The 23,329-nt window shown below is 37.4% G+C and overlaps 1 protein-coding gene across 2 annotated transcripts; it reads right to left on the minus strand.

The window, feature by feature from the left end:
* Positions 1 to 5,595: 5,595 nt before the first annotated feature.
* On the minus strand, positions 5,596 to 19,603 carry si:ch211-241e1.3 (laminin subunit alpha-3). Of its 2 annotated transcripts, none has more exons than XM_052548090.1 (31): positions 19,399 to 19,603; positions 18,381 to 18,491; positions 18,172 to 18,290; positions 17,328 to 17,408; positions 16,929 to 17,023; positions 16,266 to 16,319; positions 15,999 to 16,150; positions 15,496 to 15,606; positions 14,917 to 15,028; positions 13,621 to 13,788; positions 13,329 to 13,522; positions 13,130 to 13,243; positions 12,866 to 13,020; positions 12,574 to 12,715; positions 11,993 to 12,092; positions 11,763 to 11,879; positions 11,353 to 11,523; positions 11,124 to 11,266; positions 10,738 to 10,941; positions 10,477 to 10,625; positions 9,694 to 9,856; positions 9,261 to 9,388; positions 8,971 to 9,127; positions 8,739 to 8,849; positions 8,505 to 8,647; positions 7,955 to 8,072; positions 7,525 to 7,662; positions 6,720 to 6,850; positions 6,348 to 6,479; positions 6,122 to 6,233; positions 5,596 to 6,038 (listed from the first exon to the last, which is right to left on the minus strand). In XM_052548090.1, exons 1-30 carry the CDS (start codon positions 19,585 to 19,587, stop codon positions 6,140 to 6,142), a joined length of 3,996 nt encoding a protein of 1,331 aa, XP_052404050.1. In that variant the 5' UTR covers positions 19,588 to 19,603; the 3' UTR covers positions 5,596 to 6,038; positions 6,122 to 6,139. The 2 variants fall into 2 exon arrangements, with proteins under 2 accessions (XP_052404050.1, XP_052404049.1); XM_052548089.1 differs by having other exon boundaries at positions 13,130 to 13,246.
* Between the last annotated feature and the right edge of the window lie 3,726 nt (positions 19,604 to 23,329).

Below are 23,329 nucleotides of genomic sequence, written 5' to 3' on the forward strand. Positions count from 1 at the left end.
GACGCTTTGTACATCTATCTAGCTCAGAGGAAGTGTGAGGCTCTGAGGTTTCTACTGTAATAATGGAAAGCACAGTTCAGTGAAAACCCAGATTAGTGTGAAAATCCTAATATGGTGGTGCAGATGAAGGTGCAACGACTGGAAGTCATTGACGAGATGAAGGACGTAAAGGAGTCTGTGGTTTTTGGTAAAAATCTATCGTAGCTTCAGAAAGAGAGTCTTAAAATCCTAGAGCTGCTTCTGCAATAGAATATGGCTTACAGTCAAGTAATGGCACCTTCCCAGAAGACTCGCCAGACTCTTGATGGATAGGCAAGACTTGAAGGCATTAGTGGTGTTGGCTTTGGCGAGCTAAGCTCCGTGGCCTGCTAACTGAATGAGTTTGCTGGGATGATCGACAGTAGTGTATGGCATGGAGCATTCTGGGGCTGTGATGATACTGTTAATGGTTGGAATTTGAGTGTCATGGGGAGAAGATATGTTGATGAAAAGTTATACATATATGGCTGATAAGTATGACAGAATAAGATTTGTTGAAGGGACCTTTTGTGAATTAAAAAAAATAATTGTTAGATGGTTAGATGACAGGGAAATGATGACAGGAAGGGAGGAAGAATGGATGTTGGGGTGAAAGGATGTTTGTAAGTGGGGAGTGTTGCATTATGGCAGGATGAGAGGGTATTGATGGAGTGAGGGAGGGGAGAACGGATAGATTATTTTGGAAATGGAATTGGAGGTGAAGGAGTCCACACTGGCCCATGTGAGGTAGTGTCTCTAGGCAGAGAGTGTCTTGCTAGGAGTTGCCAGATGTGCTTAAAACTTGGAGTCTGTTGATACTGAATAAAGTTTGAATAATCTTGCTTGTTGTGAAGTGTATCTATCTTCATGTAATATATATATATAGATATATGAGGAGACAGTAGATCGTCTTTAACTCGCTTTATTTCAGCATGAAGCAACCGCATACACATAATTCTCTCTCTTGTGTTATCTTCCTGAATCCGTCACGCATACGTAAGCTCTGACGTATGCCCAATCACAGAGCATAACTGGTTCACGTGACATCTCCCCCCTTTTAGTCTAAGGATTCATACAGTATTAAACAAAACAACTGTTTCTCAGAAACATACCTTGAAATTACTTTTCCGTATAAAACACAATATTTTCCATATTCTCTTTTTTTCAAAAATGTATTAAATAAACATAAGAACTCTTATTCTATTTATCAATATTATTTTTAAACTTGCTGTTTAAGTAGACATTAACAAAATACATCTGAACAAGCAAATATAAACAAACATTCTTCTCAGACCTTCCCTTTTGTCCTTCAACATAAGTGGTCTGTACTCATTTGTGAACATCTCTAGTTAACTCATTTCTTCTGACTAGTAAGTTAACTTGACGGCAGGTTTCACAACACGTCCAGAGCGTGTTCTCAAAACTCTGTTATGACGATGTTATGCTACCAGTCTCTGAATTATTTTGAGTTGGACAGGTAGCTGATGTTATGCTGCCCGGCGGGTTGGACACTTTTGGTGATTGTGTTGGAGAGTCGTTCCTTTCTTGGTGGACAATCTGCAGGTGCCTCCAGTTTCGTCTGATGGTGTCTCCTTGTGGCGTTTTCACCACAAACGAATGGGGAGTGGAGGCCGCTATGTAGCCTCATTTATTATTGTCGTGTCAGCACCAGAATCAATCTTGAAGCTGACTGGAGTGTGGCATAACACTAGTGTTGTGCGCCATGGTGGCTCTGTATCTGTGATGACTTCATCCACTGTAGCCTCATTCTTGGTCATAGTCTCATTTATTGATCCTAAGAATAAGCTGTCAACTTCTTCAGTCACTTCTTGTATCATTCTGGTTTTGCATTTGTTTGCGAAGTGACCAATTTTGTGGCATTTGTTACATTTTCTGTCTTTAGCTGGACATTTGTCTCTTGCATGTCTGCGCCCACATCTACCACAGTTTTTCTTTTGATTTTCTTCTCGTCCTCCTGCTGCCTCATATTGTGTTTTTTTTCCACTTATTTTTATAAACTTTTGATTTCCCTTCATCAACGTGCCCTGATGCACCAGCTTCGCTGTTCTGTTGCTACACTAACTCAGAACGCCTGGCCATGTCAACTGCTTTTTTCAGAGTAAGGTCACTTGTCATTTGCAGCTTCAATGAAAGATCTTTGTCTTTAATCCCTATAACAAGTCTATCTCTTATTTCCTCATCCTTTTCATGATAATCACAGTGGTCTGCGAGTTCATACCAGTGCCTTATATACTGTTCAATGAACTCACCCGCCTCTTGTGTCCGCGAATGAAAACGTGCTCTCTCAAAAATCACATTTCTTTTTGGCACGAAGTGCACGTCGAACCGCTTCAGCACTTGGTCAAAATCCTCCTCCTCTCCCTCGTCGTCATCCGGCGAGACGAATGAATTGTACACTTGCTCTGCCTCCGGGCCCATAGAATAAATCAGTGCGCTGACCTGAACATCGGATGGCTCTTTGTTAAGCTTCGTTGCTATTCGGTACAGGGAGAAGCGTTGTTTCCAATCGGGCCAATCCTTCGGTTTAGCAAAGTTAAGCTGCTCCGGCGCCGAAAACTTTGCCATCCTGTCCGGTTTTCTCCTGTCAAACTACTTCCTTCAGTCAGCGTGTTGTGTCGGTTCACTTCTGACACCATGTGAAGTGTATCTATCTTCATGTAATATATATAGATATATGAGTAGACAGTAGATCGTCTTTAACCCCTTTGCGTGCAAACATCGCTGACGGCCCCAGTTTATTATTGTTTCACTTTCACAGCACATTAAACATCACTGTCTTACTTCATCTGGACAAACTGTGCATCAATGGAAAGTTTAAAGACTCAAGCTTCGATATTTGACCAATATTTTGATAAAACATTGTTGCAGTGACAGATATTTAGTGATTTATGTCAGGAGTGCAAAATAATAAATCCGTATTATGCCACATTTTGAATAGAAATTCACAACTCACTCATATAAAGTCACGTCAAGAGCGGTTTATTTGTGTTCACATAGACTCACTGAACAGCGTCAATAAGGATTTACAGACCAAAGATGCATATCTGCGGAGATATATGGATATATTTACTGATGTTTACTTCATATTTCTTCAGACAGAATCGTCATTTCTATTCATTTTCCACGGATTTACGCGATCAGATGATAAACAGCCTCTCCCAGCGATCTCTGTGTGCGTGCAGTAGTCACAACTCGTGCGGTGTGTGACTCAGACTCTGATTGGGTCTTTCAAACATCAATCTTAGAGTTTCATATCTGGACACCGCCCCATCGTGTCACATGCTTCCTGCACACTTCCTGGTAGTTATCTGGCCAAAACAACACTGAAACACCTCTGTACACACAAAATATCCGAATAATAAAGCCGCGATTACGATAGTAAAGCTTGGTATGAGAATTTCTTGAGATCTGGGGCGTTTTTATAAAAAAAATCGAAAATGTACATCGGAAATGCTAACTTGTGCAGCGATGAAAAAGGCTACAAATAACATATTTTTACAACAGTAAACGACCAAATTCCACCCCTGATCGCTAAAGGAAGTTATTATAAACACTCGATCGGGGTTTAAAGTGAGTTTTGAGTAAAAGTGTACTAATAATTTCATAAATTGTCAGATGTAGCTTGATGCTAACGTTAGCACCAATGCTACTAATAGCAGGTGCTTTTCTTCTTCATAATGCATTTTTGTCTCAATAATTCACGTAAGGTCGTAAGAAAATGTTTTGTTGTATTTTTATAGTAAGACTTTTGATAAATAAGGGCTAAATGCAAAGAGAGACTGAAGTGAGATCGCTGCTTTGTTGCTTTGTAAAGCCTGAAAAACCACAATCAAGGCTAATAAAGGTGGAATAAAAACAAAAGAATAATGATAAAAGAATAATGCGGATAATGTGTCATACTTGGCGGAGGTGTGAAAGAACCGTTTGGTGAGAACAATACAATCATGATTCGGGCAGTTTTCAACAGTGAAACATACACAAAGAGCACAGGAAAGTTTACATGTGAGATCTTACAGAGATGACAAGGGCCATAAATCAATCTGATTAGCCTTCTCTAAAAACACACATGACATGGCCTTAGAAAATATTTCATAAAATTCACAGTTTTACAGATTCGATTATGAAATTTTTTATGAAGTCTTGGAAGACTTGTGGCCTTAGCTACACTGTGTTTTCAAACTCATTTCCTACATCAACATTTTTTTAAATACATTTAAAACATATGTTTTTAATATTTTTATTTTTGTTTTTATGTTTGAGCTTATATATCTCTATTATCATAACAGTCTGAGTGATTCTGATTCCTGAACAGTAAACTTTAAAGTGTCAGCTTTGTGAACAAAGGTTGATTATTTATCTAGTCAGAAAGAATCATGAGCAGAAACCTTTTTATTTTGGGTATGTAATTTCGGTCTCCATGCCAAAAAAGGGGGGTTACTAGTAAGGGGTTAACTCGCTTTATTTCAGCATGAAGCAACCGCATACACGTGAATCTCTCTCTTGTGCTATCTTCCTGAATCAGTCACGCATACGTAAGCTCTGACGTATGCCCAATCACAGAGCATAACTGGTTCACGTGACACTTGTTATCTGAACGATTGAATTGGATACCTTTAGATTTAAGTGCACGTTGAAGGTGAGCCGTGGTTTAGTTTCTGGTGTTGACCTCGGCTCTGGAAGGCCTCAACGGGAGCGCTGGAGAAGGCTATCGGGAGTTGCGTGCTGGGAAAGCAGATCGCAAGGATTCTGTTCCGTGTCTACTATGGATATGATGATCTCTGTTCGTAGATCTTGCTGACAGAGAGAACAGAGCATGGAAACTGCTCTGAGCATTGTGTTGAGATGAGTTCGTGTTAGAATGCTCAGAATGTTGAGAGGTATCCCCGAAGTAGTGGGATTGAGATCAAGCAGATGGTCATCTGGACCAGGTGAGTTTATCGGTTTCTCTAGATCAGTTGTCTTCAAGAGAAAGAGACAACCAGTACGGTATGAGGTGACCCAATATATGGACGTTTTGGGAAATCAGGTGATCGTTTGGGGCGTGGCCCTCTGCTCCCGAATGTCAGCTCACAAATTAACCCTCTTTGAATCCATAAACAACCAAACTGAAGGCTCAAGATTATCTAATTTCTCATATTTTGCTCAGTTAAAAGTCTCCATAGGATTCTATAGGCCCCTCTAGAGGCTGTTACTATAAAATGCAATTTTATGCCATTGTTTCCCACCAGATGGCATCACAGACACTCAGTGACTCAAAACCCAAGCCATCTGTTCATTTTTCATAAGAGATTTTGATAAAAAAATTTTTTTTTTTTTTTTTTTTTGGTGAAATAATGAAAAAAAAAATGCTTATTTGCTTATATTTTCTTAAAGAAATATTCAGACTAAAAGGTAAAAATAATAAAAATCACCTATATATACATATATATATATATATATATATATATATATATATATATGTATATATATTATCATTTATACAAGTTTATTAAGTCTTGTCGATTGTTACATTCAAGCAATTTTTCACCATTCAATTGCAAGAGCACACAACAGAGGTAACTTTAACCCTGAATTCAGTTTTATTTCACATCTGCTTAAACTTAAATAGACAAATACACAAACAATTGTCCAAAAAAAGCATTGTCTTTGTCGAGTTTTCTTGTTTACACTTTTATGTCTCTATCGAATGTTAACAGTTACGAAATAAACCTGATGTGTAGAAGTGCAGGCAAACATTCTGAAGCCAATTTAGATGAGCTTAAAAACACAGCAACCCTTTAAAGTACTGCAAAACTGTTATTTGTTAAATGCAATTTTTATATCTCTATTGGAAGCATGGAATGAAAACTACCATAGATATGCCATGAAAATATCTTTAATTATGCAAATCAAACAATGAAATGCAGCAGCTGGTTAAAGTGAGTTGGTTACGCTGTAATATAACAGCATTTCTTCCAAAGATCTCTATGTGGAACGTCTGCATCAGATACTCCTCGCCTCTGGAAGCAAAGAACACAAAACAGACACTAAGTTCGCTGTCAAATCCAAACACTGTGTTGTTTACTGGTGATGATAAACCCACCTGCTAATAGCTGCACTGCTAGATACTGCGTGTGGCACTGCATGTGTTCAACAACACGTCTCCTGTGGAAGAGTAAGCGCCCAGATCTTCCACTCTGTAAAGAGAATCAGGTCTGCAAACACACAAACACACACATGAGCTGACACACTGGTGTAAACCAAGAGACCATGTACACATAGGTTTATGAGGAGTTTAAGCAAGCGGAGGCATAAACGTGAATAATGACCTCCTCAGATACAGGTTGGAGATGCAGCCCTTGAAGGTGTCTTTGCCCAGGATCACGCTGGAAGAATACGGTCCAGATGAAGACCCTGTCACCATCTTGCCAAGATCATCTTCATTGATGCGCAATTCAATGCTAAAACCAAAAAGAGAACATCAGTATGAAAAAATTTTAATGAAAAATGCTTAATTACATGTGTTTTTGAAGTCCCTCAGTTCATTCATTTAAACGAATGAGTCCCTATTGGCTGCGACTTGTTTTCATTGCTATTTTTCAACAAAAGGCAGTAAAGAATAATTTGAGTAAATGTTATAAGATGCTAATTATATTTTTTATAATCATATTAATAACTGCAATCAGGCAAATGAATCTTACTTTTGGCCCTGATTGAAAACAGTGAGATAATGCCATTTCCCATCCTGGTACTGCTTAGTAGATTTCCAGACGCTCTTCTGGAATCTGAGGAGCACATATCCGCTCTCCATGGAGATCTCCATGTCTTTACTCTGCCAAATACACAGAGATATATACAACAATAAAGCCACCAGTGGAATGTATTGGATTATGTAACTTAAAACTGTATATTAAATAGAAATCTCAATGAAATATACAGTATATTGTATATTTCTTACTGAATGTTATTCACATGTTCACATTTCCTATAGACGACAGGTATTTCTTCAGCTGTGACAAATTTGAATGCATTTTCTTGGACTGAAATATATGGAGAGAATATATATATATTTTTTTAATGCTTTAAAAAAGATTTCTATTTTTTAAATATATTTTCAGAAATACATTTTCTATTCCATATTTCCATTTTTTATTTTTTTTATTTTAGCAAATGTATATTTAATGTATTTTTGTGTATGTACTTGTTTGTTGGTTTGCTCTTCTGAACATTTTAATTTCCTCACAAACCACCAGAGCTCTTCACAATGAGAGTTAAGGTCCTTGCACACTGAGTCTCAAATATTCGCATCCGTTTTTCGTATTCGTCATCTTTCCGATCAAAATGCTTGCTATGGATGCGAAAACGCAGAAAATCTAACTTTGTCTGATTAAAAAAAAAATCGGACAAAAGTTTTGGAGGCAACTTTCGGACTCAGTGTGCAAAGGCATTTAGACTTCTACATGCTTTTGACCATGTAGTGTGTGTGACTGTGGAAGAGATACACACGTTTTTGCTGTTCTGCAGCAGGATGCCGTCTGGTTCTGTGCTCCTGAAGCCCAGAGAAAGACTGACGCTGTCTAAGCTGAAGTCTTCATAGAGTTTCTCCAGTGCACCGCCGAGGCCGAACTCCGCTTTCCTCAACATCTGGAAAATAGCATGATGGTTAGGTGCCTTTCTCTTGTTGTGAATTTTGAAGAAACCAAGCTGGCATATTACATGCACATTTAGTCATTTAGCAGACGCTTTTATCCAAAGCACAATAGAAGCAATCAAAATCTGACTGCATAACATGTTTACATATAATTAACTCAAAAATGAATAGAGAAGCTAGGGTTTAAGAGTCAAATAAAGATGGAAGAGATGTGTTTTTAGCCAGTTCTTGAAGATGGCTAAGGACTAAGCGTGTCATTAAATGTAAATCTGGATGATTGATTACCTGCAGCTCTTTAGTGCAGCCTTTTCCGACTCCCACTTTCTCCAGGACGTTTGGGGTGAGGGTGGCCGCTGTGCCGATCTTCACACAGCCTTTCAGAGCCGGGGTACTGATGTTGTATCTAGAGTAACACGACATCAGGAAACTTTAGAAAAGAGCTCCAGACGATAGAAACGATACGATAGATGATGCAGCGCTAAATCGGACTATATCTGATTCAGTGTCGCATTGTGAGTAGCTGTGTTATTGACTCTGTTCCTGATTGTTTGATCAGGGTTCATTTTTAATCCAAATGACCCAAGCTGATTGCAGAGTACATCACATTATATTATTGTAATATGCGAAACTGTTTACCGTTTACCGTTTACCGCTATCATTGAAATTACAAAATTGAAATTGAAATTTGTGAGTAATCTACCCAGCTCTGTCTATTACTTCTAAATGATGATGTTTTATGGTTTATAATTCTTGCTAACATTATAAGCAGACTTTAGAGAATGCTAAAAATGTGCAGTTCATGATCACTGCAAAGGGAAGACATTAAGACACGGACCTCTCACGCAAAGAGTCGGGAATCCCGCCGATGTAGAAGTGCTTGAACATTTGTGGAATGACGTCCGTCCTTTTGACCTCCACCTTCCCTACTCGGACTGTAAACTCTCTTCCTGCAGAAATGAAAACTTTCACATCTGTTCCCTGAAATGCAAAAGACAGAGTGCGATTTATTTGTCACCGCTGTGACTTTGGACAACATCTTAAAGAAAAAGTCAACTTGGCTCTTCCTTACCGGAGGAAGGCTTGCTTTATCTTGACTCATGACGGGCTCCAAAATATTAGTTTTGTCTTGGCCACGCATAACGACGTAGCCGTTCTCAAGAGAGATGCTGTAGAAAAAGTCCTGATGTAGGGCATGAAGAAAACAAGAATGAAAATCTAAAAGAAAATAACGAACTAAAATAACAATTACTTTTATGGGAAATTTGTATGAAAGACACATCAGGAAAGGTTCAGACTCTTACATCCTCCTCGTCTCCTAAATACAGCAGAAGAGCATCCTTAGCTCTCGTTTCCACTTGCTGTAAGATCGACAGATAACTGGGGAATTTTCCAAGCTCGACTTTGGCGTAACCGGTGCCTTCATAGTATTCTGAGTCTGAGATCAACAGTGGGATTTGTCTGAGCCAAAAGAAACAGATTTTACTGAATGTGATGTTCAAAGAAACATCTACACACAAACCAACAGTGAATGTGAGTATATTATTACTCATAAGTACATCAGCATATCTGCAGTCACGTGTTAAGAGCTTACCTCTTGCAAGGGGTTTCTAAGTTAATATCAACCGCGTTCTTAAAGTTGTACAGACTGATGAATTTGTCATTGAAGGTGGAAAACTCAATGCAGCCGTTGTATTTGCCGTAGTTGAGAGAGTCTGGTGGCTACAAAAGACAGAAATGCTCTTTTTAAAAAAACGAATATGTATTTAAAAATGCACCAAGAATTAAAGAGCTCATCACCAGTTTTGGGTGTAACGCTTTGGACAATTAACACGAGTCGCGTAATCAGATTTCTTTTTCAAGCAACTAGTAAAGTATTGTATTACTTTTGAATTTACAACAAGTTGTTATTAAAAAAAATAAGCAAACTCAGCTCAAACAGAAGAAACACAATATCGTATGCATTACTTTGAAAAGTAACTTTCCCAAACAGAATCCTACAGAATAATAAAAGCATGCATATTTACAGTGAAGTCATCTGGATATCCTCCGACATAGAAGACCACTTGATCTGGGCTGAGGTCCAGCAGGTTTTGTGTCAGTTCACCCAAGTATTCCTTCAGCTGTGAAGGCTTCGGATTAATTGACGTGAATTGATTTGTTTGATTGACTTGTGCATCTTGATAAATTCTAGATGACATATGGAAAAAAATAAAAATAGGTATGGTATATAAGATATAGTTCAAGTACTAATTATATAATATAATGCAACTATACTAATTTAGATGCACCAGTGGATCCAGCAAACAAAAGCCCCAAAACGGGTAAAACATGCTTTATTCCTTTAAATAGGAGCAAACTTTAACATGTTTAACAGCAGCTACTTGTGACAAAACATTATGCACACACGCAGCTGTTTGCATATAAATTAATGCACAGATGATGCATTCAGCATATTACCAAGATCATAAACCTTGCAGATGCTTTCGGAGATACTAACAGATACATTTACTGTACATTCAGAACATAAAATACATTGCATTTGTTTTTTGTTTTTCAAATGATTTGTAGTACATGTGTGGCAAAGTGGATGCAATAATACAGCAGCAACTCCACCTTTACTGCATCTAAATAATCACACTTACTATGCAATACTGAAAAAAAAAAATATATTAAAATAAATCCTTTTAGTGACAGCGATAGCACACAGTTTTCAGGAAGTAATGGAGAACGACCGGAATTCAAACCAAACCTAAAATAAACAATCTTAAAACAGCAGTGGTTTTTGTGATCGATGCATGCTACTATACCTGTAAAGGTCAATTTTGTCGAAGAAAGACACTTCAGATGAGGACTCGGTGATGCTGGACGCCTCGATATCATACTCCTTTCCACTGAGCTTATAGATGACGTGCAGGATGTTACTGCGAAGAGCCATGCCGATGTAGTCTCCGAATGCCTGCGAGAACATTTAACGAATGCATGCATGATGCTCAAGCTAAATAAAACCCTGATGTAGCCTGGAAAGATCCGAATGAACTGTAGTTGATGCACAGTAAAAGCACACTCACGTCCTTGTTTCCGAGGTACATCACAAACAGATTGTCATCAGCTGTCTGCCGCCGCCGGCGGCTGCCCCCATCGAGCCGATTGGGGGGTTTCTCGGGTCTCTGGAGCGACAGGCTGAGAGCGGTGTACGCCCGCAGGTCGTCCAAATCCTGTGGAGGACGCAGCTCTACGTACCCTTTCCCCGTGAATTTCATCGGCACAACAACCTGCACCAAATTGAAACATTAAGAGGAGAACCTGACCATTTTTTCAATCCACGTGTCCTGTCACAGTAATTTCTACTCTAGTTGATTTTTCTCAATTCTAATGCGATGTCGCTTTACACTTCAGCAGTTATGCTTTATTTTCAACCTACTGTTGATTGAATCTATAAAATGAATAGCCTTACTCTGTTAGCAGCTTCTCGCGCTTGCTCGATCAGCTCCTTTATCTTTTTAATATTATCAGTCACGTTGTTCCCGGTGCTTAACTCAGAATTTATCTCATCTATTTTATCCAGCAGGGACGGGATGGAGCCGCTCAGGTTTCTGACTGTCAGACGAGAAAATAGTGCATGGGTTAAAGATGTACAGTAGATGATAAAGAAACGGATTAAAAACTACGGGTGCAGCGCTTACTGGTCATTTCGACATTATTGAGAGCCCTGTCCATGTTAGGGAGAGTAGGAGTAATGGAGATATTGGTAACTTCTGCTCTGATGTTGTTTAGCTGGTCCATTGTGTCATTCGTGGAGCGAATGGCCGCCGCTGCCGTTTTCTTAGCCGCGTCGATAATCTTACCAATATCATCTGTGATGGGACAGAATGAAAACATATATTGTTCAACAAGAGAAAGAAACTCAAGCAGGTTTGGAACAACTTGAGAATGAGTAACTGATGAGAGTTTTCATGTTTGGGTGAACTGTCTCTTTAAGACTAAGCAAGGGCTTGTAAATCAAACGTGCCAGCACTTGTCATTTCAGAAAGCAAAGCTCTCTATGAACGGGTCTGTGTGAGGAATAAGCTTGTTTTGTGGTCTGTTCTCTCACCTCTCTGAATCCCCTTCAAACCCTCCTGAACCGCGAGCAGATCCTTTCCCAGTGCCTCCTTCTTCTTTTCTGCAGCTTGCAAGCGTTTCTTCTGATTTTTGAGGTCTTTCGTTGCTCCTGATGAAGACAGAATACAGTGTTTAAATGACACATGATTGATTATGTAAAAGCAGATTCAACATATAGCTTGATCTTCACAGAGTTAGGTTTTTAACTGAATTCACACATACCTTCAAGATCTTTAGTAGCAGTTTTGGCATCTTCAAGGAGGTTATTGCTATCGTTTTTCAGATCTATTGCTCTGTTGAATAAGTCCCCTTCAATGACGTCCTGGAATAAAATTATTATAATAAAAATCCAAACACATATTTTTGGCATTGTGCATTGGCCCAAAAAAGTCCTTGAAAACTTTTGAAAACAGTTCCTCAGATGATGACCACATTATTTTATTTTATTAATTAAATATAAATTATTATTTTTTCAATTACATGATTGAACTGTTTTAGTTAATTTATTATTTAATAATTTATATTTTTAGTGTATTTTATTGTAGTTCTGATCCATTTCATATCTGCTAACAACTTTTTAAGCATAGACCAAATAAAGTTTTCAAAGTAAATTGTCTTAAATCTTGATAGTTTAACACTCTATAACACTAATCTTTGTTTTATTATTTGAAGCTTATTTTTGTGGATGCTTGGCTTGAAAAGCATGCTTGTGCTATATTTTTTTGGCATCAAATGCAATGATATCCAGTCATTTTAAGCACACAGACACTTAACATCCTAACTTTGACATGAATGTCTCCTACATTGAGTGCTTTGTCAGCCGCCTCTTTGGCCCTCTTCGCCATCTCCTCTGCAGCGTTGACGGCGTCGGTGATGTTTTTGTACGCCTCTATCCCAGAGAGAGCGGTCTGCACACCAGAGCGCCCACTCACATTCTGTACAGCCCTGTCCGGGACAAAAACAGCACTTACATGATATATATCAGCAATATATCAGCAGATTCTCAGCCCTCTGGGGGAAGAAATATGTATGAACCAATGCAACTGGAATTATATTGAGATGACAATCGAAGTGAAAGCGACACAAGTGTCTTACTCTTGCAGCTCTTTGGCCAGTCTGTGCATGTTTTCTGCATGTTCTTCTGCCTGTTTCACGATCTTCTCTTTGGCTGCTGCTTGTGAGAGGATTTGGACTCTGTCCTCGAGTTCAGTCTTTGATCTGTTGAGCTGCGCCGCGAGCTTCTCGTATTCCTGTGGGATCATGAGAGGCTTTGTCACCAGCGAAATCACTAAAACTGGAGCTGATCATACCAAAAATACCATATCAAAATGTACCGTCTAAGTGTTTCTGAATGCTCACCGTTCTGCTGTCATTGAACATATTCAGAGCGTCTTCAGTGTCCTTCAGATGTTTGACTGCAAGAGCGATCTGATCCTGTACGCGGTCTCTCTCACGCTCCAGATCCTTCACTCGCTTCTGAAAGATCAAACCCGAATGTATTCTCTGTTGACAGCGTGTGTTTTTGAGTTTCCAGGATTGTGAGGTTCTTGATTCTCACCAGAATGTCTCGGAGGCCTTCTGCGTTGATGTCGTTCTGACCGCTGGCGTTCTTCAGCGTATCCCCCGCCTGTTTGAGCAAATCCTCCAGCGCTTTGAGTTTGTCCTCGTAGCTGCTCAGCAGACTGTCCACACGCTTCGACGCCGCCTCGTTCTCATCGCACCGCTTTGTGATGTTTCTAACATCCTCCAGAACTGCAATGAGAGCCAAACATTAATACGACAGCTGGCAGTCACTGTCAATACAGATCAGCAGCTGAGACGTGCGCAGGATGAATCCACAGTAAATGTACATTTGTTAGCTTCAGCTTGCTCTGTCTTAGCTGCGTCCTTCTGCGGCGTGAAGCTTCTCTTCTGCATCTCCTTCACCATGCTCTGAGCCTGCTCCAGGAGTTTGGCTAAATCAGCGTGAGGCAGAGTGGATCCACTGCTCTCGGAGTCCATCAGCTGCTTCAGGAGCTCTGAGGAACCAATCATGTACACACACGTGACCCTGGAGCACACAACCAGTCATAAGGGTCCATGTTTCCAAACTGAGATTTATACATCATCTGAACGCTGAATAAATCATCTCTGCATTGATGTGTGGTTTGTTTGGAGGACATTATGTGTCTGAGATACAACTATTAGAAAATCTGGAATCTGAGGGAGCAAAACAATCTAAATATTGAGAAAATCATCTTTAAATCTGTCCAAGTGAAGTTCTGAGCAATGCATATTACTAATCAAACATTAAGTTTTGATATATTTACTAAATATCTTCATGGAACATGATCTTTACTTCATATCCTAATGATTCAAAAATTTGATTTACAATCGAATACAATGCACAATACACATATCATAAATACAATACTGATTTCTTTAGCATTAATAAACACTTTCTTTTTTATTTATATAAATTCTAATATGTATTATTATTATTTATTTTTTTAATCTAAAAAGACGATATTTGCCTATTATAAATGTAGTGTGGGTGTTTAACCAGCATAATGTGTTAACAACTGGTACACTATTTTTGCACTATGGGTCCATTTGGACCCGAAAAAAACTATATTTTATAAAACATTAATGACGTAATACTATAAAAACAAATAATAATTGTTTTAAAAAAATAGTAAATGCAGTAATAACATGGTAATAACATAGTAACATTCAAATATTTTAAATATTTTCACATTTTTCAAATTCATGAATTCATGAGAATATCAATGAGAAGTTGCTTATTAATGAGTGAATGTTATGGGTTTTGAATGTTTGAATGATTACCATGTTATTACTACATTTATGTATTTTAATGTACTAAAAAAAAATTAGTTAACCCCACTGGAACAAATATAAGTTAATTCAATTCCTTTGATTTTATAACTCATGATTGCTACATATTTTTTTAAACAAAACAACAAATAAAAAAATAAATAAAAAATAAAATAAAAACAAGTGTTTAATTTGTTATACTACAATGGCTCATCAATAGGCATCAAAAGATTCAGTTCAAAAAACATCTACAAAACATCTGCTTTCATATACCACACAGAATTACAGGAAATTAATATTATTAAAGAAAATCTGTTTGTGTTCCTTCTTACCCTGTATTTTTCTGAGGAGGTTCTGTGTCTCGGTGTCCAGATCTTTTGCTCTTTGGTGGCTGTTTTCAGCGTTAGAAAGAGCCTTCTGTGCATCCTCAGATTGCTTTCTGACCTGGACATAAAACAGTGCATGAGTTATTTGAGTTATTTGATCCACAGCAGCAAATATCCCATACAAAAAAGTGAATATATATGTATATTTGTCCAAAATGTATTTTAAATATATGTTAAATATGTTGTAAACTTTGAACTATATTTTTATTTAATATATTTAATTTCAACATATACAAAAAAAGAAAAATAAAGAATAATAATATAATAATATTCTATATAATTAATAATAATTTAAACTGCAAAAAATAAATAAAAAATGCTTTAAAAAAATGAACATATTCCCCCAAGGGAAAAGTAAAAATCTATGTAAATCTATGTTTACACATTTAAACAAATACAGTTTGCGGCCCTTTTTTGTATATTGTGAAATTACTTGTAAGAATATAGATCTTTTCTCTCTGGCTCATAAACAGTATTCTATATGAAACCTGCATATTGTGCATCAGAAAACACATCTTCTAGTACCTGTTCTTTCAGCTTGTCCATATCGTTGGTCACACTGATAACATCTTGCTCCAGCTGGTTAATTTTAGGCACCTGGCTGTCGACGGTGAAGCTGAACGTGTTCACCAGATCCTGAAAGAAAGCCATCACGGATATAAAGAGCAGAAGGAGATGTGTTCATGTGTGTTCTTCCAAACATTGGATGACAAAACAGACACTTGGCCATCAGACTCAGAGGAGATTCTGGGTCCATCAGGAAAACATGATATATTTAAATGATAAACGCTATGATATTTCAAACTACATTCTTATTTCATGCAACAGCAAGAAGAAGAGAGTGTGTGTGTGTGTGTGTGTGTGTGTGTGTGTGTGTGTGTGTGTGTGTGTGTGTGTGTGTGTGTGTGTCAGACCCTTAAAATGTGCATGATCACACTTGTTTTATGTGCAGTAATAACTGTTGACTTGATATAACAATGTCATGTGACTACAGGAATAAGACAGAAGGAAAGGAGATGGGGGGATACCCTTGTGGCAGTAATGGCTTCTTCAAGCTTCCTCAGATGCTCTTTAGATGAAGGTCTGAGAGAGTCGACATCCAGCTGATCTTTAATTCTTCTGAGCTCAGCATCAAACTTTTCCAGATCGTTCAGCAGTTTCTGTGCACAGTTATCACACTCTGAAAAAAATCACACACACACACACACACACACACCGTTACAAAATAATAAGATAATAAAATAATGAAGACAATCAGAGCCAGTGGTTTGTGAGATGCTAGTAACATCCTCTACCTTCACAACGCTCCTCTGTGTTTGTGTCCTGGAGCTCCAGAGAGTTCCTGCACACTACATCGAGAATGGAAATATTCTCTGATTATTATGAAACTGATTAGTTCAACCCTATTATAATTTCAATATCCATAAAAATCTACTCATTAATACATTACAAATCTACCGCAGATGAACACAGCTTTACATTAGCAAAAAAAGAGAGATAGAGAAAGAGAGAGAAATAGTTTATGGGTGAATTTCACATAGAAGATGTTCAGGTCTTATTTGCTATTTAATATAAGAAATAAAATGCTACTTAAAGAATCAAAATATTTATTTATGTCTATTTTTCTAATGTATCTGCATTAGGACATAGCAGAATTTTTATTTTTTTGTATTGTCATTTGGTTTAAATGCTAATTAAAAGTAACTATTATTGTAATAACAAAATAACAATAACTGTTAGGAATTATGAAAACTTAAAAAGTAAGAACTTAAAAGTAAAACATCCATATGCATTATGATGTTTTTTAATATTTTTGCAGTGGTATTGAGAAATAGTTTGTGTTGGGAGTTAGAATTGAATGTTATTGTGCTACGTTTTTGCTAGCATTTTGAGTCGAAATGTGATAATCACCCATGAAGAGCTAAATGCATATAATACACACACACACACACACACACCTCCAGTGTTAGAGTCACACAGGTTTCCAGGACAGCTGCACAGACGACAGCGTCCACCGGAGACCAGAGGATCGCCGTAATATCCCGGAGCACATCTGAGGAGACATGAGCACAGACAGATTCATCTCTGCAGCGCACAGATCCGCACAGGTTGTGTATTTCCTCTAGGAGCTGATCGATCGCAAGCTTCAATGATCTGATATCATGCACTTCATTTTTTGAGCAAAAGAACATATTTTGTGGATCATTTTGGCTTGGTCACATCCAGCTTGAGTAGAAAACCACGCAGATTGACCAATACCTGATCAGCATGAACCAGCCTGGACAAGCACAGAAATGCATGCTGGTTTGAGCTTGTCTTTTCAGCTCTGATGTGATCTGTACATACTGCAGACTCACCGCTCACATCTTTCGCCGGTGTAACCGTCTTTACACAGACACAGAAGTCTGCCATCGCTTTGAGTGCAGCCCAGAGCAAAACTGAGGAAAGAGACGCCACCATTACTTCACAACATACATCTTTAAATAAACAGTGGGCACAATATATCACCGTACTTCCTCAGCTGATCGATTACACTAAGAATTGCAAACATGTTTTCTGAAATGTTATGTCTGAATATGCAAATAAAGCATTAACCCATTAAAACAAAACAATATGAATTATTAAAGTTTTTTTTTTTTTTTTTTTTTTTTTTACAAAGGGGATTTTCGGATTTCTCCTTGTATCACTCCATAAATCTCTCTCACACACACATACACACAAACACACATTTTTTAAAGGTGAATGCTATATGAACAACCCCCTCAGTAAAACCCTTCGGAAAGTCACTTCTGCTCACAAAAGCTGCATTTATTTGATCAAAAATGCAGTGAAAATAAATGAATGTGTTTACATTTTAAATTGTCTGTTTTCTGTGTGAATCTCTGATCAAATTTAATTTATTTCTGTGATGCTCCACTGTATTTTCAGCATCATTCCTCCAGTCTTCAGTGTCACATGATCTTCAGAAATCAGAATAATATGATGATTTACTGCTCAATATTTGTGATGATGAATATTTTTTGTGGCTGTAACTGAAATCTACAGATGCATATAGACAAAGTGCAATAAAATAAGCACAAAAAAAAGTGTATTTTGGATGTTTTCTGTCCACTAGTCTGTTACAACATGATATTGAAACGTCAGTGTTTTTGGCGGCAATGTTTCTGTCAGGGCTGTGTCCATCACAGATGGGACTCTTACTTGTTGGCGAGGTTGCTGAAGGGACATGGGCAGGCGCTGCATCTCCTCTGAGCAGCGTGTGAGTAATATCCGTCTCTGCAGCGCTCACAGTGATCTCCTGCTGTATTATCACTGCACTTCTGTTACACAGAGCACTCGTGTTACTGAACTACACACAAACACAGGAGACTAATCCATGGAGCAACACTGAAGACCGAGCACATTCTTACCAGACACCGGCCGGTGTTCTCCTCACACTCATCAGAGAAACCGTTACAGGAGCAGCGAACACAACGAGCAAACGCACCGCTTCTGTCCAGATAGAAACCAGCAGCACATCTCTGAGGAGAGAGATACTGAGTTAACAAATCAAACCACCACCACAAATCATGACATGATGAAGATGAAGTATTTGGACATGTCCAATACAGTGTAATTTGAGTTGCCTCTGAAATATTTTAAGTTATATAATAAGTTATATGTATAACATATTGTGAGATGTGGCAATGTACATAACAATTATAGTTAGATGAAAGAACTCTGTTCAAAAGTAAAAGCACCCAGGCAAAGATTAACTTACAAAAGTGGAAAAAAAATAATTTACTCATTAAATTAAATCACAGTTCCCAATGCCAGACTATCAGATATTGGGTAATAATCTCAATAGCAAAAATAAATGTCATATGAGCATATCTGACTGAAAAACAAAGCATATAGTTTAAGTCACGACTTTGATCCTCAAGTGTTTTAAATAAAATACCTCTAGCCTATTTTAAATATTGTTTTTTTTTTGTTTGTTTTTTGTTTTCTTCGTTTTTTTTTTTTTTTTTTTGTTTTTTTTTAAATAAGGACGGGTGTCTATATTGACGTCTCAAAACAAAACAAAACACATTATTTTACAACGTCTAAAATATGGGAAAGGTTATTTTTCGAATTTGTAAAAAAAAAAAAAAATATATATATATATATATATATATATATATATATATATATATTTGAGGTAACACTGTTTTACTTGCCATTTCTTTGTAATTGTTTATGAGATTTACTAGCAATTTCTGAGTGAAAACTGGTACTACACTATTTTTCCAGTGTCCTTATACTTCATACCTCTGTATACAGTATAGAAATGAAACAAATCGGTTTATAGCAGTTATGAAAGCTGAATGAAATTATAGACAAAACGCATTTGATTTAGGCTAATAAGCTGTTTTCATTCACACAGATAGATCAGATCTGTCTCTGCACCTGTGGGTCGTCCACCGATGGAAACATGACGCGCTGAGCGTCGTCCACCGCGGGATACTGAACTCTCTGCGTCCACTCGGCGTGCTCTCTTCTGTTCTCGGGTCTGGGTCCTCCATAAACCAGTCCCAGCAGGGCCCCGAGCGCGAGGGCCCTCAGCGTCCCGCTGCTGCACGCGACTGATGCTGACATTCCGTGAAATAGCGTGCCTCGCGCTCGGGTGCGCTTTTAAAGACGGAGAGAAACGCCCCAGACGCGCGCTGACGCGTCAATCCTCAGATGCACCAGGATCTGAGTCAGACGTGTGTACTGTACTCAACACCGGAGAAATACCAAAAACACACGCTTCCAAGACGGAGAGAAAATACCCAAGCCATTTTTATCAGTATTGTTTTGACCAATTCTCACCATTAACTATTAGCAAGTCTGTGTATTAGTACTTATAAACACATTCAACTATTTGAAAATCTGGAGTCTGAAAAAATAAATAATAATAAAGACGTATAAAATCTCCTTTAAAGTTGTTCAAATGAAGTGCAATGCATATTACTCATCAAAAAAAAAAAATTGTTTTAATATATTTATAGTAGGACATTTACAAAATATCTTCATGGGACATGATCTTTACTTAATATCCTAATGATTTTGACAAAAAAGAAAAATCGATCATTTTGACCCCTTCAGGGATATTAATGCATCATTCTTCATGACCATATTCTAGATCCATATACTAAATTAAGAGTTTATTGAGGGAAAAATCATAAAATAATAGTGAGAATTGTTCCCCAAACTTAAATATGCAGAATAAGGCATAAAAATGTGCTTAATAAACAGCCAATGTTGTTAGTTGTTAATAGTTTTTGCATGTTAATTCTGAGAACTGGTCCCTAAACTAAAGTGATTTAATATTAATATTTCTTCTCACCTCCCCATGCAAGAAGCTCTCACAAATGCTATTGTTGTTATGTCTTTCATTCGTCAGCTGTTTTAACTTATCATTGTTCGTAACGATGACAAACAGTGAGTGTTTGAGATGCCGCACACTGATCAGAATGATTCACGTGTGTTTTCTCCGCTTCCACACCCAGTCTAGAGAAGTCTCCACACGTCCCGTGCGTAAGAAAGCATGTCCTCCGGTTACAGACTTCAGCTCTTCACTTCTCTTTATGGACATGTCACAAACACTAAATGTGTTTGGGTGTGGTGAAGGATATGCATTCGGACAGGACTCTGGAAATGCAGTACACGCTCGGAAAAAAGGGTCAGCTGTCAGTGGGGCAGTACTTATTCAGAAGGTACAAATATGTACCATTTAGGTACTATATATCTAATACCTTTAAGGTACTCATATGTGCCCTTTAGGGGTTAAAAAGGTACAGATGTTTAGCTTTTGAGAGGGTTCCGCCCCGGTTTGTACCTTTTTTTTTTTTTTTTTATGATAGAGCTAGTTGCTTAACAATCTAACAAAACAAGTTCTTATTTTGCTGTGGTTAAAGCCTATTAAAATGGGAATGTTCCACTCGTTCTGAATTAATTTAGTTATATGTATTCAACAACTTGAAGGGCTCTTATTTATTGAATAAAAAATATGATTCATGTAGACAATGAATTTAATACAATGTAGCTCTTTATTGCACATACATGCTGTTCTGAACTCTCACAAGATTTGCATTTGCTGCTGTTGAAGCTAGGTTTAATACACAGTGTAATTTAATAGTGTTTTACTTATAAATAATCACATTCTTTAAAAAATACAATGGAACAACATGTTGATCCACATTGTGTAAATGCTTAATTATTATTTTTTTTAATTGTACATCCCATACAGCAAAAATATATAGAGAGGCTATGTATATACAAATACAAATAATAATAATGAATAATTCCTATAGACCATTGTAATATTGGATATGTATTTTCTTGCTGCTGAACGACATTTGGAAACATATTTTGTACTGTATTTACTTTGTATATGAAGATTAAAATAAAATATCATACATGATAAAACCAATATTATATGTGTGTTAAAGAACTAATAGGCTACTCATTTCTGTTGCATTTCCAGAATCCTGTCATAAAGGAGTATTATTTCTTTAACAAATGGAACATCATGTAAACACAATAAGTAGCCTACAGTAATCCAATATTTCCTTTATTGTAAATGCATCACAGAATGTATTTAGAAGTGGCCAGGCCGTATTGTGTATGTAACCGCTGACTGTTACATCCGCTGTGTGTGTGATTCAGATAAGTGTTGTGCTCAGTATCTCAGAATTGCTGTATGATATTAGTGTACATGGGTGTGATTGGGCATGTCAGTACAGCAGACTGTAATTACCAAACCTAACCTGTAATTTCATACAAAAAATACAGAGTGTTTTGATCTCCATTCAACATTCCTGCCAAATACACAAAAATATTCAGCCATTCCTTAGCTTTCAAATTATTTTAGGTAATAACTGGTTTATATTATTATATATTATATTATATAATATTATTATATATTAGTATTATATATATATATTATTATTAATGATTAACTAATTATTATTATTAGTAGTAGTATTATTATATAAGATCAAGGGAACCCACAGGTGCTTAAAAAGTCTTAATTGTCATGTATTTCTAAACTCATGGTTCTAGGGGGGTTAATGTAAAAGCTCTTGTATGTTCAATTATTCTGGGAGCAAGAACCCCCTTAAAGAACCCTACCGCCAAAGATAAACTGTGTTCAATAAAGTCAAGTAAACTTGCCAAAGTGGTTCCTGTCTGAAATATATATATGTATGCATTGTGCGTGTATACAGTATATATACACACACACAGTACAGACCAAAAGTTTGGACACACCTTCTCATTCAAAGAGTTTTTATTTTCATGACTACGAAAATTGTAGATTCACACTGAAGGCATCAAAACTATTAATTAACCCATGTGGAATTATATATGGAATTATATACATAACAAAAAAAGTGTGAAACAACTGAAATGTCATTCCAGGTTCTTCAAAGTAGCCCCCTTTGATTACTGCTTTGCACACTCTTTGCATTCTCTTGATGAGCTTCAAGAGGTAGTCACCTGAAATGGTCTTCCAACAGTCTTGAAGGAGTTCCCCGAGAGATGCGTAGCACTTGTTGGCCCTTTTGCCTTCTGTCTGCGGTCCAGCTCACCCCTAAACCATCTCGATTGGGTTCAGGTCCAGTGACTGTGGAGGCCAGGTCATCTGGCGCAGCCCACCATCTCTCTCCTTCTTGGTCAAACAGCCCTTACACAGCCTGGAGGTGTGTTTGGGGTCATTGTCCTGTTGGAAAATAAATGGTCCAACTAAACGCAAACCGGATGGAATAGCATGCCGCTGCAAGATGCTGTGGTAGCCATGCTGGTTCAGTATGCCTTCAATTTTGAATAAATCCCCAACAGTGTCACCAGCAAGCACCCCCACACCATCACACCTCCTCCTCCATGCTTCACGGTGGGAACCAGGCGTGTAATCAAAGCAATAGGTGGCTACTTTGAAGAACCTAGAATATGACATATTTTCAGTTGTTTCACACTTTTTTGTTATGTATATAATTCCACATGTGTTAATTCATAGTTTTGATGCCTTCAGTCATGAAAAATAAAGAAAACTTTGAATGAAAAGGTGTGTCCAAACTTTTGGTCTGTACTGTATATATATATATATATATGTGTGTGTGTGTGTGTGTGTGTGTGTGTGTGTGTGTGTGTGTGTGTGTGTGTGTGTGTGTATACATTTCAATGAAACTACATTGAAAGAAAGGAAAGAAAGAAAGTGCAGTTCTTCTTATGCATTTAAAACATACTCAGTTGATTCTCATAAAATAATCTAATGTTAAATCTAATGTAACAGAAGAAAAATATATATTAGGTTATTAGGTTACTTATTAAATAAGTACAATCTACAATCTATTTT

The sequence above is a fragment of the Carassius gibelio genome, chromosome B2 (genome assembly GCF_023724105.1).
Source record: "Carassius gibelio isolate Cgi1373 ecotype wild population from Czech Republic chromosome B2, carGib1.2-hapl.c, whole genome shotgun sequence".
In the NCBI taxonomy this organism is placed as follows: Eukaryota; Metazoa; Chordata; class Actinopteri; order Cypriniformes; family Cyprinidae; genus Carassius; species Carassius gibelio.

Coding starts and splice junctions, on each gene's coding strand:
- si:ch211-241e1.3 (XM_052548089.1), bottom strand. CDS start 19,587: ATGTCAGCATCAGTCGCGTGCAGCAGCGGGACGCTGAGGGCCCTCGCG. Junction 8,850..8,970: donor ATTTAGGAGACGAGGAGGAT/GTAAGAGTCTGA, acceptor GCCCTACATCAG/GACTTTTTCTACAGCATCTC. Junction 6,851..7,524: donor TGCTGCAGAACAGCAAAAAC/GTGTGTATCTCT, acceptor TGTATTTGGCAG/AGTAAAGACATGGAGATCTC.